The sequence below is a fragment of the Schistocerca serialis genome, chromosome 2 (assembly GCF_023864345.2).
Source record: "Schistocerca serialis cubense isolate TAMUIC-IGC-003099 chromosome 2, iqSchSeri2.2, whole genome shotgun sequence".
In the NCBI taxonomy this organism is placed as follows: Eukaryota; Metazoa; Arthropoda; class Insecta; order Orthoptera; family Acrididae; genus Schistocerca; species Schistocerca serialis.
In genome coordinates, this window is record NC_064639.1 from 918010615 (window position 1) to 918031025 (window position 20411).

Consider the following 20411-nt stretch of genomic DNA (forward strand, 5'->3'; position numbering starts at 1 on the left):
CCAGGACGCAATGGCAGGCACCATACCTGATCGCACCTAACAACAACGCAGTGCGGCCCTGCCCCAGGAAATCCTGGGCCTAATCTCAATGAGGAATCGCCTAAGGAGACAATGGCAGCGCACCAGGCGTCAGTACTTCAAACGGCACATTAACAGGCTACAGGGCATCATACACGATAAAATACAAACACAACAATGGAACCAAAAACTCGAAGGGCTGGACACCGCACGACCTGGCGTGTGGCAACTAGCCCGACACTTCACCAGGGAGAAAATATACACCCCAACACTTCAAGGGCGTGACGGACCTGCATACTCAGCGGAAGAGAAAGCAGAACTAATGGCCCGAACACTTGCAGCGTCATTCACACCGAACCTGGTACCATCAGATCCAGTGTTCACACTTGCTACTGACCAAGAGGTTACACGCATTCTAGCCCAACCATCGCGCGACGACATTCGACATGCTAGCACAGCCGAAGTCTCCTGGGCTATAATGCATTCCGCTGCTAGGAAAGCCCCTGGTCATGATGACATTTAAAACCGTGTCCTCCAGGACTTCACGGATAAAGCAACTGAGTACCTAACACACATAACGAATGCCATACTAAAACACCAACACTTCCCCGCCTTTTGGAAGACGGCCAAGGTCCTGATGTTCAGGAAGCCGGGGAAAGACCAGAGCCTCCCACAAAATTACCGACCCATCAGCCTTCTGAGCTAGCTCAGTAAGATTGTTGAGAAGGTGATTCTCAAACGCATCACTAGGCACTGCATAAAAAATGACATCCTGAGACCGGAGCAATTCGGCTTCAGGAATCACCACTCCACAACACAACAACTCCTACGGGTCGTTGAACATATAACATATGGCTTCAACATAAACAAAGCTACAGGGGCGGTGTCCCTGGACATCGAAAAGGCTTTCGACCGTCTATGGCACAACGGCCTCATCCGCAAACTCAGCGACGCGGGATTCCCCGACGGGCTGCTGCGTCTAATACACTCGAACCTCACAGACAGGAGTTTCAACACTGACGTGCAGGGAAAACAATCAACACGACACGGTATACACGCGGGAGAACCCCAGGGAAGCATCCTAGGGCCCCTACTGTTTAACCTCTACATAAACGATCTCCCAACCATACACAACACAATGATGGCAATCTATGAGGATGACACAGCCATCCTTGCGCAAGATTGGAAACCATCAAACATTACGTCACGCCTACAGACTGCACTCAGAGTGGCCGAGCCTTGGTTGGAGAAATGGCGTGTTAGAGTAAACGTCCACAAGTGCGAAGCCGTTCTGTTCACTAGAAGACCGAAGCAACTGCGCAAACACCGATACTGCAGACCAATAACTCTACATGCACGCCCAATACGTTTCCGCGAGAAAGCCAAATACCTCGGTGTCTGGCTGGACCGGAAATTACTCTGGGGGGACTACATACAACACATGACCAACCGAGCTAGCGCGAGGCTCAAACAGCTCTATCCTATGCTCAACAGGCGTAGCACACTGAACTGAAGGGTGTCGAGGTCCATGTACATGACACTTATCCGACCCCTGATGACGTACGCAGCTCCTGTCTGGGGATACGCTGCGCCTACACGCCTGCGCCGTCTGCAGCTCATACAAAACAAATTACTCAAAATCATAAGCAATGCTCCACGATACACACGCGTCGCGAACCTTCACCGGGAATACTTATTTGAGACTCTCGCGGACGTAATCCACAAGACTATACAGAAACTCCAGACATTCGCAGAACCCGTTTATTCTGAATCTGGGGAACTACGACCACAACCATAGATGGAAACATAAAAGACCAAAAGACATACTTGTAAGGACATAACATCTATGGCCAAGCATACGCAAACATAACGGCACAGGCGAGCCCCTGTTAATCAGACGCCATTCTGGATATCCAGCTGAAATACACTGCCGAATAACTGGCATCACACAGGGAAGCCGTACCGTACACTGCATGCAAACAAGCTCCACACATCCCCCACACAGTGAGATGATCTATGGCCGATCTCCCACTACTGTATAACGATCTTGATTGTTCCAGGAATGCAGCAGCAGCAGCAACTGGGACACATCGCCATCGCTTGTCATGGTAATGATGCATGATACCTATACTAACAAATCCAACCTTGCATGAGCTATCGCAGCTAGTAAGCCACTACTGCTCTTGCTACCCATCCCACTGTCGCAGAGGTTTTTTTTCCACGGCACGAGCCATGGCACTTTTTTCCCATTGCTCTTCAAATCGCTACCCTCACTCGCGTTTCGTCCACTATCTATCACCTGATGGACCGTGTTAATGCGTAGCCTTACCCAGACGCACGGACAACATCACAGGCCAGCATCCTGTGATCCACTTACTAGATAACTAACGTGTTTACGGAGGTGACAGTAGAACTTTTGGTTTGGTCACCACGTTGGTGCGGGCGTGGAGGGGCCCCATCTCTTATTTCTGCTCTGGCCGTCCGTCTGCCTGTCATCCTGCTGCCTTCTAATCGGCGCTCGCTTAATTGAAAAGGCTAGAACTATAGTTTTATTACCCGTACAACAGCCGGGTTCCTTTCTGAAGCCACCTCACATTGTTAGCTATCAAATGAAGTTCTTAAAACTATTTATTATCTGAAGCGTGGTCATTTGTGCACAGCACATTGCCACTTTTCACCCCACCTGGAAGCAGTATACATAGATATGTTACCTCTGTAGTGCTTTAAAATTATGCCTTTATGATTACCCAATTTCTCATTTCGTACACCTTCTATCTTGAATTTAGATGATTAAGCTTAATACTACTGATTCTCATTTCTCCTCCTAAAGCACCAATTTCCATTCCAATTAATACTATTGTCACTTAAATACTAGACACCAATAACTTTCTTATTGGATACTACACAGGCAGTAACTTTGTACTATGACTACTATCATTTCATGACTTCAGTTTCTAATTACTGTCTTTGGTTGCCTATCACCCCAACTGTGAACTTACAAACCTACTGATTTGAGGCCTTGGCATCATTCATGCCACCTCTTACTCTTCTTTTTCTGTTTCCTTATATTTGTTACTTTATCTTATATAGTACCCCTTTATTCACAACCTTCACACTGACATATTACTTTTGTATGTCTACCAGAACCGCACTTTCAGCTACTCTCTTGTGCTCTTAACTTTTTGAATCACTTTAATATACCTAAATACGTACGAGAGTATTCTAATGTTTGTCTGGCGCTAAGAGCTGCTCAGTTCATTCCATGCATCTTACAGGACTCTCCTATCACATTTTACAACTACGCTAAAGCGTCGTGCTCCCTTAACTACTACTACAGAAAAACTTAAACGTAATGCTTCTTTAACAGTTCGTGCTTTCTATCGGCTCTGATCACTATTCCTAATCTTTTCTCTCTACTTTCAATTCATCTCACGTTCCATAAGTGCCTTGCATACAGTACTATCTTCCTTCATCCTAAAAATTAAACCTTTCCTTTAACATTAAATGCCCTTTTCCTCGCGTAAATTCTGTTACTTTGCATTTCCGCAACTACTTCTCTCCACTCGGACTCTTGTCCTCCTTACTTTTAGAAGAGACTGAAGCACAGAAAGGAATAATTGCTTCAGACTGCTGAGGTGCGCACAGTTGCAAACTGTGAAGTCTCTCCGTGACTGAGAGACTTCCTACGCTTAATTATCACTCTCTCCACTCACGTACCTCTTCAATTCAGTTACATTCCTTAGTCCAAAAACTCGTTTGGAACCAGGATAGACGAGTCAATAGGCATTAATATATGGTGAACTCCCCACCAAAAATGGGCCGTGATACACTAGCCTTTTTCGATCGCTCTTTGGTCTTAACTGGTACCAAATCCCCTGGTTTAAACACATTTGACTGAGCCCTAGCATCACGTCTTTTCTTTCTTTCAGCTGCCCGTCTTTCAGTGGCCAACTTTTCTATTTCATCTTTGGTTACAGCTCTGCTCGCCGGAAAAACTACTTCACCCTCAATAACATTCTTTGGTTTACGCCCAAACGTTAATTCACATGGCGCAAAACCTGTTGCTTCATACCATACATTATTGATTATCTCTTCAAAATTTACATTAAAGTTTTCCCAAGTTGTGTTTCTCTGGTGACGGTAAGTCCTACGTAACCTGTTCAACTTCTTCATGCTCACTTCATGCTCACTGGGATTCCCTTGAGGGAAATATGGCGAAATTCTGACATGTCTTAGTCCATGTCGCTGCAACATTTCTGTAAACTTGTGAGCTGTACACTGAGGACCATTGTCTGAGAATAAAGCAGCTGGCTTCCCCACCTGCACAAAATAATCTTTCCCCAGTTTTTCAGTCAATATCCTGGCATTCGCCCTCTTGATTGGGTACAACTTTACGTATTTCCCAAACACATCTAACACTACAAAAATATAGGTACAACCACCCCCTGATACTGGAAGAGGCCCAAACAAGTCCACTGCAATCAATTCTCGAGGTCCTCCTACTTGCACACTCTGCCGCAAACCTTGAATAGGAACCATAACTGCTCTCCCCTTTTGACATTTATCACAAGCTTGGACTCGTCCCTGCACCCTTTGCCACATGTTCTCAAATATTACCACTTCTTGTAACTTTCCAATGCACTTTCGTACCCCATAATGTCCATAAATTTCGTGCACTAGGTCTATTAATTCATCTACATGTTGCTGCGCAAAACAGAGTTTCCACTCCTCCTGATTCTCTCTCTTCCTCCTAAACAATACTCCTTGATAAATTTTATAAAATATTTTCACTTTTCGATGTTGCTTTGATCCTAAAATTTGCTTAACACATCTTAAATGTTCGTCCTGATTCTGCTGTATTCTTATATCCTCACATACTCGCCAATTACGGCCCAATACTTCGAGCCTCTCATCATCAACATCCTTTTTCTCAAGCTCTGTTCCCCCTACCGGCATTCTGTATAACGCATTTGCGATAATATTATCCTGTCCTTTAATGTATCTAATTTCTATATCATACTGCTGTAGACACATCACCCAATGTCCCAGTCTAGTATTACGCAAACGACCTATCTTCATATAGCTTAACGACCTATAGCCAGTAAGCACTATTTTGTAATAACCCAACAAATAACCCTCAAACTTCTGAAACCCATACAATGTAGCCATGGCCTCCTGTTCTGCAACACAGTAGTTCCTTTCAGCTGCTGTAAGAGTTATGCTAGCGAATGCGATGGTTTGATGGCGTACAACTATGTGCACGAGAGGGGGTACAACAACCGCTTTTCTTTCTGAAGCCACCTCATATTCTTAACTATCAAATGAAGTTCTTAAAACTATTGCTTATCTGAAGCGTGGTCATTCGCGCACAGCACATTGTCACTTTTCAGTATCTACTAGCACTGGTGTAACACACGTGGCCACGAAAAACGACGTCCGAATTGTGGTCGGAAAAATTTCCTAACTGAGAGAGGCTCGAGACGTTTTTCACGGCTTCTGAATGAAAATCACTTCCAGACCCAACAGGAATTGCTGCAGGCAGTGAATGAAGGTCCATTCCCACCTGCTAGCGAGAGAAAATTGCTACAGGAGCCGCAGGAGTGAAAGTTTGGAGTCAGTCATGACACAAGAGGCCAATGCACACATAGACACCTAAAACGACAGCAACAAAGTTCAGCGCACTGGAAGAATATGTGACTAGTTTTCTGAACACTCCTCCCACCCAATGAGATCTCAACTAGCCTGCAAAATCACCGAACTTGAACACCATAGAAAACCTGTGGAACATGTTGTTACAACGGGTAAAACGTCGACATCAGCATCCCCGCAGTTTGGTGGAATTATGCGACCCAATCTTCAGCGAGTGGCTTAACTTCGATACGACGTACCTGCACAATCTTGCGGACCAGGCAATTATCAAGTCCAGGGGCGGAATTACACGCTATTAAATGAGGCTTGTAATCATTTCTCTAGGAGCGACAAATTTTTTGTCCGGTGGGGTTATTTAAACAGTTATATACAGGGGTATGTTTTTGGTACACAAAGATTTAAAGATGTGTAAAGATTAAAAGAGAGGTAAAGATAGAGGTATATAAGGATTAAAAGATGTCGATGGGGAATCTCGCGTGTTGATCGGAAGTAGACTTTCGGCGCCATATGTTAGCTTGCACTGAGGTGACAAAAGTCACTGGAGCGCAGGGTAGCCGTGCAGTCTGGGCGCCTTGCCGCGGTTCGCACGCTTCTCCTCGTCGGACGTTCGAGTCCTCCCTCGGACATGGGTGAGTGTGCTGTCCTCAGCGTAAGTTAGTTTAAGTTAGATTAAGTAGTGTGTAAACCTAGGGACCGATGACCTCAACAATTTGGTCCCATAGGAACTTACCACAAATTTCCAAAATCCAAAGTCATTAGATACCTCCGAATATTGAGTGACCTCCTTTTGCCCGGCTTAGTGCAGCAACATAGCCAAAGCCTTGCATACAAACAAAAATTATGCGAAGCGAAATGTAGTGTGAGGAGGGCTATGCGAGAGGCGTTCAATGAATTCGAAAGTAAAGTTCTACGTACTGACTTGACAGAAAATCCTAAGAAAGTTTGGTCTTATGTCAAAGCGGTAGGCGGATCAAAACAAAATGTCCAGACACTCTGTGACCAAAATGGTACTGAAACAGAGGATGACAGACTAAAGGCCGAAATACTAAATGTCTTTTTCTAAAGCTGTTTCACAGAGGAAGACTGCTCTGTAGTTCCTTCTCTAGATTGTCGCACAGATGACGAAATGGTAGATATCGAAATAGACGACAGAGGGATAGAGAAACAATTAAAATCGCTCAAAAGAGGAAAGGCCGCTGGACCTGATGGGATACCAGTTCCATTTTACACAGAGTACGCGAAGGAACTTGTCCCCCTTCTTGCAGAGGTGTACCATAGGTCTCTAGAAGAGCGTAGCGTTCCAAAGGCTTGGAAAAGGGCACAGGTCATCCCCGTTTTCAAGAAGGGACGTCGAATAGATGTGCAGAGCTATAGACCCATATCTCTAACGTCGATCAGTTGTAGAATTTTGGAACACGTATTATGTTCGAGTATAATGACTTTTCTGGAGACTAGAAATCTACTCTGTAGGAATCAGCATGGGTTTCGAAAAAGACGGTCGTGTGAAACCCAGCTCGCGCTATTCGTCCACGAGACTCAGATGGCCATAGACACGGGTTCCCAGGTAGATGCCGTGTTTCTTGACTTCCGCAAGGCGTTCGATACAGTTCCCCACAGTCGTTTAATGAACAAAGTAATAGCATATGGACTATCAGACCAACTGTGTGTTGGATTGAAGAGTTCCTAGATAACAGAACGCAGCATCTCATTCTCAATGGAGAGAAGTCTTCCGAAGTGAGAGTGATTTCGGGTGTGCCGCAGGTGAGTGTCGTGGGACCGTTGCTATTCACAATATACATAAATGACCTTGTGGATGACATCGCAAGTTGACTGAGGCTTTTTGCGGATGATGCTGTGGTATCGAGAGGTTGTAACAATGGAAAATTGTACTGAAATGCAGGAGGATCTGCAGCTAATAGACGCATGATGCAGGGAATGGCAATTGAATCTCAATGTAGACAAGTGTAATGTGCTTCGAATACATAGAAAGATAGATCCCTTACCATTTAGCTACAAAATAGCAAGTCAGCAACTGGAAGCAGTTAATTCCATAAATTATCTGGGAGCACGCATTAGGAGTGATTTAAAATGGAATGATCATATAAAGTTAATCGTCGGTAAAGCATATGCCAGACTGAGATTCATTGGAAGAATCCTAAGGAAATGCAATCCGAAAACAAAGGAAGTAGGCTACAGTACGCTTGTTCGCCCACTGCTTGAATACTACTCGGCAGTGTGGGATCCGTACCAGATAGGGTTGATAGAAAAGATAGAGAAGATCCAACGGAGAGCAGCGCGCTTCGTTACAGGATCATTTAGTAATCGCGAAAGCGTTACGGAGATGATAGATAAACTCCAGTGGAAGACTCTGCAGGAGAGACGCTCAGTAGCTCGGTACGGGCTTTTGTTGAAGTTTCGAGAACATATCTTCACCGAAGAGTCAAGCAGTATATTGTTCCCTCCTACGTATATCTCGCGAAGATACCATGAGGATAAAATCAGAGAGATTAGAGCCCACACAGAAGCATACCGACAATCCTTCTTTCCACGAATAATACGAGACTGGAATAGAAGGGATAACGGATAGAGGTACTCAAGGTACCCTCCGCCACACACCGTCAGGTGGCTTGCGGAGTATGGATGTAGATGTAGATGTAGACGTGGACTCAACAAGTCGTTGGAAGTCACCTGTAGAAATACTGAGCCACGTTCCCTCTATAGCTGTCCGTAACTGCGAAAATGTTACCGGTGAAGGATTTCGCACACGTACGGATCTCTCGGCTACGTCCCATAAATGTTCAGTGGGATTCATGTGGGGCGATCAGGGTGGTCAAGTCATTCGCTCAAACTGTTCAGAATATTCTTGAAACCAGTCGCGAATAATTCTGGATCCCAGTGACGTGTTTGAGAACATGAAGGCGATGAATGGCTGCAAATGGTCTCCAAGTAGCCGAACATAACCGTTTGCAGTCATTAATCGGTACAGCAGGACCAGAGGACCCAGTCTATTCCATGTAAACACAGCCCACATCATTATGGACACCACGAGCTTCCACAGCGCCCCTTGTTGACAACTTGGGCTCATGGATTCACGGGGTTTGCGCCACTCTCGAAGTCTGCCAACTGAAATCGGGACTCATCCGACCAGGTCACTTTTCCAGTAGTCTAGGGTCCAACCGATATGCTCACAAGCCCAGAAGAGGTGCCTTAGGCAATGTTTTGCTGTTAGCAAAGGTACTCGAGTCGGTCGTCTGCTGCCATAGTCCATTACCGCCAAATCTCATCACACTGTACTAATGGATACGTTCGTCGTAGGTCCCACATTGATTCCTGCTGTTATTTGATGCAGTGCTGCTTGTCTGTTATCACTGACAACTCCACACAAACGCCGCTGTTCTCGGTCGTTAAGTGAATACCATCGGCCACTGCTTTGTACATAGTAAGAGGTAATGCATGAAATTTGGTATTCTCGTCACACTCTTGACACTGTGAAACTCAAAATATTGAATTCCCTGACGATTTCCGAAATTGATTGTATCATGCGTCTAGCTCCAACTACCATTCGGTCAGGCGGCCATAATCATCTCAGAAACCTTTGCACATGTTCAAAATGTGTGTGAAATCTTATGAGACTTAACTGCTAAGGTCATCAGTCCCTAAGCTTACGCACTACTTAACCTAAATTACCCTAAGGACAAACACAGGAGGACTCGAACCTCCGCCGGGACCAGCCGCACAGTTTATGACTGTAGCACCTTAGACCGCTCGGCTAATCCCGCGCGGCCTTTGCACATGAATCGCTTGAGTACAAATGACAGTTCCGCCAATGCATTGTCGTTTTATACCTTGCATTCGTCATACTACCGTCATCTGTGTGTCTGCATATCGCTATCTCGTGACTTTTGTGGATACCCATTATTAACCTGGACATCAGCACCCGAAGTTATTTATAGCCGACCTTACTGTGTTATATATAATAAGAGTCAAACTAAAACTGTGGCTTCTTTGGAAGAAATGGAATTCCATTTGTGAGTTATATCAATATGAATGAGAAGGCCATTGCAGATGTGTTCTATCAATTGAAAGTTAAAGAACAAGTCAACAGACATCGTCTTTTATATTACGCTGGTGCCTGGCTTTTATTACGCCTCAGAATCTTGACAAATAAGTAAAAGAATGTGCCTTTGATATCTGTACCATATATGGGGTGTAATGGCTATAAGTGCAGACATTTTTATTGGTGACTGAGGATGGAGTTCTGAACAATATTGTGTGTGTTTCCTTCATTTGCAGACTAATTATTATAACTATTAGGGGTAGTATGTGTTTAGGTTGGTTAGTCCTTCCAAGTACATGTGGCAAGTGCAAGCCATTAATGCTTATTTTCCGTTGGGCAACAGGTCAAGTGATGCAGTGTGGATGCATGAACACAAAATGGTTAGTCTGTGCTGCAGGTGTTGTCCATTTAGCGGTGGATTTATGACCATGCAGAAAACATCAGGTAGCAAATTTTGTGACATGATGTTAGGAATAACTCCACTTACAGCTAGTAAAATTGTTGCTTATTAAAACGCGACCGGTTTCGCGCCTTTGATCCGCATCATCGTTGAAAGATCATAGGCATACCCGTCACTCCTAGACAAAATTTACTCTTCAGGGAATATCATCAATACTATGGCGACATAGAGAGACTCTCTTTGTCGTTCGTGTGGGTCGCTTTGACTTGCCCTGCAATTAGCTGCCCTGCTGTCACACAGATGCGGACAAATTTTAAGGAATGGAGCATGTCTTCTTTACCTTTCGCTGGCCATAGTATTAACGATATTCCCTGAATAGTAAATTTTGACTAGGAGCGATGGGATTGCCTATGATCTTTTATCGTTGTTCACCTGATGATGCGGCTTAAAGCCGCGAAACTGGTCGTGTTTTAATAGGCAATTTTAGCAGCTGTTAGCGGACTTCTTCCTGAGATCATGCCTTTCAACAGCTGCCCAGAATATAAAATAGTTTGTGAGCAAATTATGTGACATGTTTTTGAGACGACTCTTTAACGCAGAATAAAAAACATAATCAATACGCTGATGTGTGCACATATTAAGATACCACACACGAAAATATCTGCAAGTTACCTGTTACTCTCTGTATTTATGAATCCAAAACGTATTAATTTTTCCTTCGTACGTTACATTATTTACGATAATTTAAAATGCGTAGGAGTGATCTCGTTTTGGTTTGTGATACTTCTTCAGCTTTCACAGCTTAGAAATATAGACACATTATGTTCTCAAGTAGCAGCTCCTTCGCAAATATAATTAAGTACGGGCCGTTTCTGCCCGCTAGACAACCCTAGAAAAGCACATGCGTAGTAAATTGCCTGCAACAAAGATATTCGTTGAAGGTCGTGGATGGTAGCCAGAAAATAACACAGATTAAACAAGTAAATTAATTATCTTTCTTTTTGATCAGACTTCAGCCTGCGGTGTTTCCGTTGGTATTTGTTAATGCGTAAGTTTATACTGACCGAGAATTTTGGTATCTTCCATTTCCAAACTGCTACTTCTTGATTTATCGTTCAGATAAAACAGTGTAGATTAATTAAGTTTTAGAAATATTGTACGTTGCACTTGTTCTTGGTCTGGACTTTTGAAATTTTGATACTGCTGCATCTTTGTACTGAATGACAGAAAGTGCTTCTTCTAGAGGTATCTATTTTGCGTCTTCCGTCACCATGTATGGATATAAAGGAACACTACATATATAGTGCCAGTGCATACATTCAACATAACATGGTATGATCTCTGTCTGCCGTAACGACTGGCAGTTCCATCTGGTTTGATCGACAGCGTGATTCTCTTTTATTTGTCCCGGTTATTTTTTTAATTGTTATGGTGCGCTGTTGATTCGATGGCGTGGCCCGTTTCGTCAAGCTGGGACACCGCAGCACGGAGTAACTGTTAAGCCAGTATCAACCACAGTGCGTAGGAAATTACTATCATCGTCCCACCTTGAAGACGCGGAGCGTCCATTCATACCAGTTTACATGCGCAAACAATAACAAAAACTTCCAAACAGTTGTTTTTAACTAATGAAAAATACTTTATATCAGGTTATTTCATTTTTTTCTATTACTAAGGTTCTGCTTATACTATTGTTAGTGTTCGGCAGCGTCCACGATATCTGTTATAAGAATTAACAACGTGGTAGCAATCCCATTTCTAATAGAAAGCTTTGGATCTCTGAGCGAATAGCTGTACAAGCATGAATTATGGCTTTTTACGCGGATAGGTTAATTACGGGAAAGTTGCACCACTTTTTTCCTTGATCATAAAATGTCTGTCTCTTTCAGCTTTTTTAACTTCTTTAATTATGTTCGTATAGAGTGTCATACAAACTTAATTGCCATGTAGTATTGAGCCACTGCTACTTTAAATACAAGAGACATGATAAAATGAAAATACAGGGTATTTACCTAAGAGCGTACAAAAATTTAACGGGACGTAGAGGATGCTCCACTGAGCAATTTGAGGCAGTGAACCTGGGGTCAGATAAGCTAACTTAAGGAGATGATGGGAATAAAAACACATTACTGAGTACTTTCTTGTGTACATTAATTACCGTTGATTGCAAATATCCTCACTGACACAATGAATGTACCCTTTGTAGTGTATCTTACAAAACGTGCTCAAACTGACGGCCATCAGCCTCAATGGAAGCATGACATCGGCGTACAAGATTTTGACGCAGCCTGACAAATATCCCCGGTGTGTTTAAAATCACAACACAGGCAGCTAGAATTCTAGCAACTAATTTCGCCTATGTATCCACTGAGGTCCCATACACAAGTGACTTTAGATATCCCCACTGAAGTAACCAAAGGGGGTAGGTCAGATGACCTCACAGGCCATGGAATAGGACCTCCGCTTCCAATCCAGCCACCAGCAAATACAGCACTGAGGTGGTTCGGACATTCACACTGAAGAGAGGCGGTGGACTCTCCTATTGTATACACATCCTCTCACGAACAGCCAAGGGTACGTTCTCCAACAACTTAGGTAGAACTCTTTGCACGAGCCTCAAGTACAGGTGGCCATTCAGACAGCGTACTGCATCATGACTTCCTAGTAATCGGGCTCATCCTCCTTGTTTCCTTGCAGGTGATGAGGAGTGTACATGTAAATAAACAGCACAGTCCGTGTAAACTTGTACGGATGGTAGTTGCAAATAAACTGGAGAACAGTAGTGCTACGCGCCGGCCAGTGTGGCCGAACGGTTCTAGGCGCTTCAGTCTGGAACAGCGCGGCCGCTACGGTCGCAGTTTCGAATCCTGCCTCGGGCATGGATGTGTGTGATGTCCTTAGGTTAGTTAGGTTTAAGTAGCTCTAAGTTCTAGGGGACTGATGACCTCAGATGTTAAGTCCCATAGTGCTCAGAGCCTTTTTTTAGTAGTGCTACGCGAAGTGGTCGTCAAGTTTAATTCCATGTCTCCTTAAACTGACATCTCCGACCTCAGGTTCGCTACCTCAAATTGTTCAGTGGAGCATTCTCTGTGTCCTGTTTCATTTTTGCACGCTCTGTCGGAAGCACCCTGTATACATAATCGATCCACCTCTGCAATAGGTGTATGGGTGAGATGCACAAATATACTGGGAGAAACGGATCTCACAAAAATGGCTATACATGAAGAAAAGAGTGAATTAAAATAATACATTTTTGTTTGGAATATGCTCTTATCAGTACAATATTATACTATTAAATATCTTAGTCAAAAACAGAATTGTCAATGTGCTATAAATGTTGTTGGAATATTGGCTTTTCCAGTGAGTTACTGGTTCCGTTCAAGCATTAGCCGATCTTTCTCTCATGGCAGCAGTTACACATACTGTATTACCAACTGCAGAACAATATTCATGTCACCATCATGAATTTGAAGCACACTGAATCCCATCGTAATTTTCATTAGTTCTGTAATTGATTTAGTAACACCCAACATGTTCATCTACATCTCATTCATCAAAGCTATTTTTGTAAACTTCTACAATGTCTTCATTTGATGAACACAGTGAGCTAGTTGCAGCAGTTTTCCTTTATAGCGTCTTCCATCTGTTTTTCTCTTCACTAATATTTTCCTTCATTATCTGTTTTTACCTTTCCTCTGTTTCCTTTCTTTTCTTATTCCTTTTTTCCCTTACAGTTTCAATAATTTCAGAAGAGCTTAGCCATTTGGATACAGTTACTGTCTTCCTCTTAAAATTCATGGTTTTATCAATGGAAGAAACGGTTGACATTTCTTCCAAAGTTTTCGTCTGTGTTGGCTCAGAAGTACTTTGTTTTGAACAGGTAGTTTTGAAAGTGTTAGGTCTAGCAGGAGTGGGTCTGCAGTCGTGTCAGTGAAGGAATTTGACTTCTACAGATGCCTCTGCTCTTTCTCTGTTCTTTTGATGTGCTTGGGATTACGCACTAGGTCTTTTGGAGTGGTTTATTGAGCTGCGTGTGAGATTCTGCCCCCGATTGCGAGAGATGGGCCATCGCACATTCTATCTGCAGGTAGTGGTCATTTTAGGTTATTTTCGTGTCTATACATTTGTCAGACCCGCAGTAAGGAAAACTGCATCAATATTGAGCAAACTACGCCTTAATAATAAAATTATGCAACTACACTATAAAACTTTTCGGCTTAGCACATTAGAGAGAGTGATTTTAACCCTGAACTTAGCCGAAAATAACAGCAATACTTTTGCTCCACGTTGGTTCACAAAAGAGCTTTTTCACAAGTAGCGGGAGCTGCTCTCTAGCGGCGCATTTGTGAAATCCGCCACTGGACCGTCTCACCCACTGGTCCATCCCTCCCAAACTTACCCTGCGTATCGTTTCGACTGCAAAACTGTAGCTTTAGTACCTCTTCATGTCGACAAGAGCAGCGAAACGAATCAATTCGGATCTTGATGATTGTTGAGGGAGGAACCGGCGTATGATGAGAGCAACGAAGCGCCACATAAACATTCTAGTAATTAATGATGGAGCACTAGCTCAGTTGAAATATCTTCTGTAGCAGTATCGCGAAAACTAGCCAAAATGGAAATCTTTTATACTGCCTTTTACGACTGAGAGACTTTCATTTACTCACAAAAACTCATCATTTACATGATAATAAGCACATAAAGAGGTCGATTGTCAATTCTCTGGTAACAATAGACTGATTCTGATGAATTCTGCCTAGAGTAACATTTATGACATGAAATACTGTTAAGTGTTTAAACGATAGCCTGAAAATCTCAGTTAAAGTTTTCTGGCAACGGCTACCATTATGTTAAGGTTGCTGTAGAATTTTGGATTTTCACTCCTTCCAACATCCTTTGATAATCTCTTCAGTTTCTCTGAACGCAGCATCCAATCATCTAAGAAAGCATCTTTCTGGTCTTCTGGAATGCAGTCCAGAAAGGCGCATACTGATTTCAGAAAATCTAGAAAAATAGAAAAAGGCAAGTGTTACATCATCTTACTTAAAAACTATATAGCATACAAGTATAGTAGTTGACTTAAAATATGGAAACCAGCATTTTAGCAAGAGGTAGTGTGCCAAAGGACATATGTTGTACACTATGTTCAGTGCTTAAGACTTTTTCTTCTGAGATATTCTTTGGTGGTTATCTAGTTGTTTATTCATCTATAGATCATTTGCAAAATTATACAAATCACGCCATCTTAATCTAAAAAGTAACAATTTTCAAAAACTTAACAGACTCATGTACACAGTAGTACTGACGTCGGTCTAGATTGACATGTTGTGTTCTTAAATCTGATATGTTGTGTCCAGTGTTTTTATGGTTCAAATGGCTCTGAGCACTATGGGACTTAACATCTGTGGTCATCAGTCCCCTAGAACTTTTAGAACTACTTAAACCGCCCGAGGCAGGACTCGAACTTGCGACAGTAGCGGTCACGCGGTTCCAGACTGAAGCGCCTTTAACCGCACGGCCACACCGGCCGGCCCCAGTGTTTTTATATCTATTTACAAACAAGCTTACAATTAATCTAGAACATACTTTCACACTTTTCGTCTGTACTATATCACTTGTCACTGCTCACACTACACTCACACACACACACACACACACACACACACACACACACATACTTCAATGCTCCTAACTACACTGCAGTACTCTGCTTGCGTGCACTCACACACACACAGACACACACACACACACACACACACACACACACACACACACAGACTTTGGCTGGCATTAGGACGCTGATAATACTTTTAGCATGCTATTGAATTTTTATGTGGTTCCCTTGGTCTGCTTAAAAATAATGAGGCAACATTGCTCCACAAGTTATGAGATGTTGAGGTCAACAAAAAGGAAAGAACTTAGAATTAGCAATCAGAGATCGCAGGCATACGATTTTACAGTAAGATTCGTGAAACAATGACAGTTTACTGTAGAATTATCAAATAACATTAACTTTTTACCATTCCCTATTCTGTGTTATCAAATGATCGTTGTCTTAATACTATGAATTATTTAAGAGGTATGCCTTAACTGAGATTTTACATATTTGGATTTTAGTTGTCTCTTTAATCTCCTTACGCAATTTATTGCAGAATTTTATACTCTCGTAGAAAATACTGTTTTGCGTTTTATACTCATTTACTCTCGGTAAACGTAACTTTAGTCTCGATCTTGTGCCATGACCATGAATGCAGCTGTTTGTGGGGTAATTACTGATGTTGTTCTTATTTATGTGCGTAACAGATTGGTAGCTGTACTCACATGGTGCAGATCTTTACAAGGAGCTTGGGTACTATTTTTAGTGATTATTCTGTAGGAACTGCTCTTGTTTTAAACGAATCTGTATTCGTAAAGGTAGTAGAGGTAATTTGAAATTGTAAGTACTGCAGTGAAGCTGTTCATAAAAGAAGTTGACTATGTCTACCTGCACAGTGCTCTCTGGTAATAATGTTGCGCGACCGTAGAAAAATGTCCAGTGCCATTTCTCTTGCCTTTATATTCAGGACATACTTTTCCTCTTTTTGTAACAGCAGTGTCTAACTCTTAATAAGCGTCACTTCCCTACATTCCTTTCAAAGGACTATCGAACTCTGGTTAAATGTTTATAGTTTCCGTTAAAAGATTGAGAATAGTGTTTATAGATCAAAGAATACTCTTTCCTTGCTTGCTGTTTGTCGTTAACTTTGTTTCGATGTAACCAGCAGTTAGTGAAATGTTAAGAGTGTCCACATTATGCAAGAAGTCCTGCATATTTCGGTAAAATGGTAACCAGATATCCTAAGGTGGTGTCCGGCAAAACCAGAACTCATGCCATTCAGCACAAGATAAAAAATCCTTCTTTCAGGCAATGACTAGCATATTACTTAAATTACGCAGAAATACTAATGAAATTGACAAAGAACTAAATACAGCACGAATAACGACAGTATTATGAAAAAGGATAGATTACTACTCGCTATATGGAGGAGACGTTGAGTCGCAGACAGGCGCAACAGAAGGACTGCTACGGCCTCCTTCCAGGTCATCATGAACAACTACATCCTCATCCACAACTGAGGGCATGACTTAAAAATAAGTACGGGGTACAGCAATGGGAACCCACATGGCAACATCATATGCCAACCTATTCATGGACCATCTAGAGGAATCCTTCCTAACCACAGAGAATCCCAAATCCCTCATCTGGTTCAGATTCACTGATGACATCTAGGTGATCTGGACTGAGGGTGAGGATACCCTGTCCACATTCCTCCAGAATATCAACATCTTCTGTCCACTTTGCTTCACCAGGTTCTCCTTAACTCAACAAGCCACCTCCCTCGATGTTGATTTCCGTCTCAAAGATGGCTACATCCCTACCTCCATATGTATCAAACCTACCAACACCCGTAATACCTTGACTTCGACAGCTGCCACACATTCAGTACCAAAAAAGTTCCGTTTATACAGCTAGCCACCTGTGGCAGTCGCATCTATAGTGATAGGCAGTCCCTCTCTAAATATACCAAGGCTCTCACTGAGGCCTTGACACAATTGAATTGCCCTCCCAACCCTGTACAGAAACAGATCTCCTGTGCCTTGTCTTTCTAGTCACCCACCACGTCACACTTTCCCACATCTGGCCACAAAGCAGCACTCAGGACCGATGTCCTCAGCAGTTTGGTCCCATAGAACTTACTACAAATTTCCAAACAAAAGCAGCACTCACCTCATGACTCAGTACCACCCACGACTGGAGTAACTGAATCATGTTCTCCATCAGGGTTTTGAAGACCTCTCATCATGCCCTGAAATGAGGAATATGCTATCAGATATCCTTCACAACTGTCCCACAGTGTTATCCCACCACCCATCGTTGTCCATTCCTATTCCACCTCTGCTCCTAACCTCTTGCTTCATGGCTCACATCCTTGCAATAGACCAAGATGCAAGAGCTGTCCCATACATCATCTCACAACCATCTACTCCAGTCCAGTCACAGGCATAACTTACCCCATCAAAGGCAAGGCTACTTGTGAAAGCAGTCATGTGATTTACAAACTAAGCTACAACCACTGTGCTGCTTGCTCTATGTAGGCATGATTAGCAATAAACCGCCCGTCAGCATGATCGGTCACTGACAAACTGTGGCCAAGAGTCAGCTGGTCTACCCAGGTGCTAAACATCCTGCCCAGCAAAATATGCTTCCATTTCAATAACTACTTCACAGTCCTTCCTCCCAACACCAGGTTTCTGTATTGCACAGCTGGGAACTCTCACTGCAATATATCCCACGTTCTTGTAACCCCCCTGGCCTCAACTTAACCAGTCTCTGTCCTTGACCCACCTCTACCCCTTCCCTACTCCCACTACAGTGTTTTCCGTTCCACCAACATATCTACTTCTCTCTTTTTCCTCTACTTCTCTCCATTTCTGCTCACTTCCCTGCCAACCTCAAACCTCCCGACTACACCTAGCAGTCCTACCCTGTCTGCATCACGTCCTGTATGCTCCTAAAAACAATACTACATCCTCCTCACCCTTAAACTGCCATACCTCCCTCTCCTGACCCTAGCCTGCTCGTTCCCTGCATAACAACAGACTGTTTCTCCCGCCTGGCCTCAGTGGCTACAGGCAGTGGCCTGTAATTGTGAGTTTGCTTGTGTGAATGTTTTTGTGTTTTCTATTTTAGAAGAATGCCTTTGCCTGAAAGTACAAATGTGCAGCAGTCTTTTTGTTGTGCCCATCTGCGATTCAACATATCCTCTATATGGTATCAGACTGTCAATTTTCATAATAAAGATCTAAATACCATGCACTATATTGCATTCAAAAAGGCTTAATTTTTCCATAATTGATGAGATGTACAATTCTAAATCTCGATTTCCTCGGAATACAACTTATATATACAGTGATAATACTATAGAAAGTTTAAAATTTGTCTCGTTTCCCTTTTATTGCACGGTTTCATATAGCCTCAGTGTATTGTTCCACAGGTTTCGTCTTAGATTTGCTTTCAAGATTGCTAGCACGTTGGGTTACTTACTTGCACATAGTATTAAAACTAACAACAACAAATTTGTAACTAGTGTTACATATGAAATCTTTTGGGCTGACTGTAAATCTTTTTGTATCGGCCAACCAGCCACCAACTTCAAAACAGGAAGGAAAACGCAGACGATAAATGCACCTTCGCTTCCCACCTAACTGCAAAAAGACTCAGTGTTACTAGTAATGACAATACACTCACCATTTTGCACAAAACGGAGAAGGGTACCCATGGACATTCTGGAAGAAAGTGAAATATGTAAATATGTGCAGCACCAAACGAACAAAATTCTTAATAAGCAAAAAGCTTTAAAAAAATTGTTTCTCTTGACCGGTTTCAGAACATGTTCAATGTGTTGAAATGTAACTGAAAGTATTAAACAAACAGGATTGTGATCTTCCCCCACCCCCACCCCCTCTCCCCAGTTGCAAACAACAGGTCGCATAGACATCTTGCTTTTGCACAGAGATGCACTTCCAATTGTTTAATATCGATAGGTTCCCAAACACGACTCAGGTTCTCTGCTTGTCGCCTGCTGTCTAAACTCTTTTGTACATCATTGCTTCGTATTTGCCATTCTCTTATGTATATTTGTAAAGCTCTTATATGTCATATATTTCATTTTTTTTTCACTTTTAAAGCAATGTATTTCTATCTGGCTCCCTTGCTCACTACATACCCTCCCTGTAAACTGTTACACCTCCTACTTAAGCACCGCCATTTAACATGTCTCATCAGTCTGTATGTGTGCTCTCACGATTATAGACATGTAAGTTCACATTATACGTATAATTTTCTTAAATTGTAGACGAGTTTCTATAGAACATTACTTATTTTACGATTTTGTTTTGATAATGATCGTAGATGATCTGTTAAACAACACTATTTATTTTCTATGTTTGTTTTGATCATGTTTGTTCGAACTTTCTTAGTCATCTGAGTTAATCCATTGTACTTTGTTTTCCAGTATTGTTCAGATAGCCAGCGGGAAACGGTCTTGGAGCAGAAACCAGTCGTTGTGATTATAAGAGAAAAAAGGTGCAACTAGTGCGTTCATTTGATTGTTTACAAGAACTGTTTGCTCCTTACATTTTATCCTTGCTCCCTACAGTATTTCAAAAGTGTATACCAATCAACATTGTCAAAAGCGTTCTCTAAATTTACAAAAAGTTGGCTTGTTTTCTTTAACCTATCTTCTA

General features: G+C 42.5%; 1 protein-coding gene across 1 annotated transcript in view; it reads right to left on the reverse strand.

Moving 5' to 3' along the window:
- Positions 1 to 14943: 14943 nt before the first annotated feature.
- The window catches only part of LOC126456518 (juvenile hormone acid O-methyltransferase-like), a 76306-nt gene continuing 70838 nt past the window's right edge, over positions 14944 to 20411 (reverse strand). The window contains exon 5 of the mRNA XM_050092266.1: positions 14944 to 15128. Coding sequence (XP_049948223.1) covers positions 14944 to 15128 — 185 coding nt within the window. The remainder of the gene's footprint in view (positions 15129 to 20411) is intronic.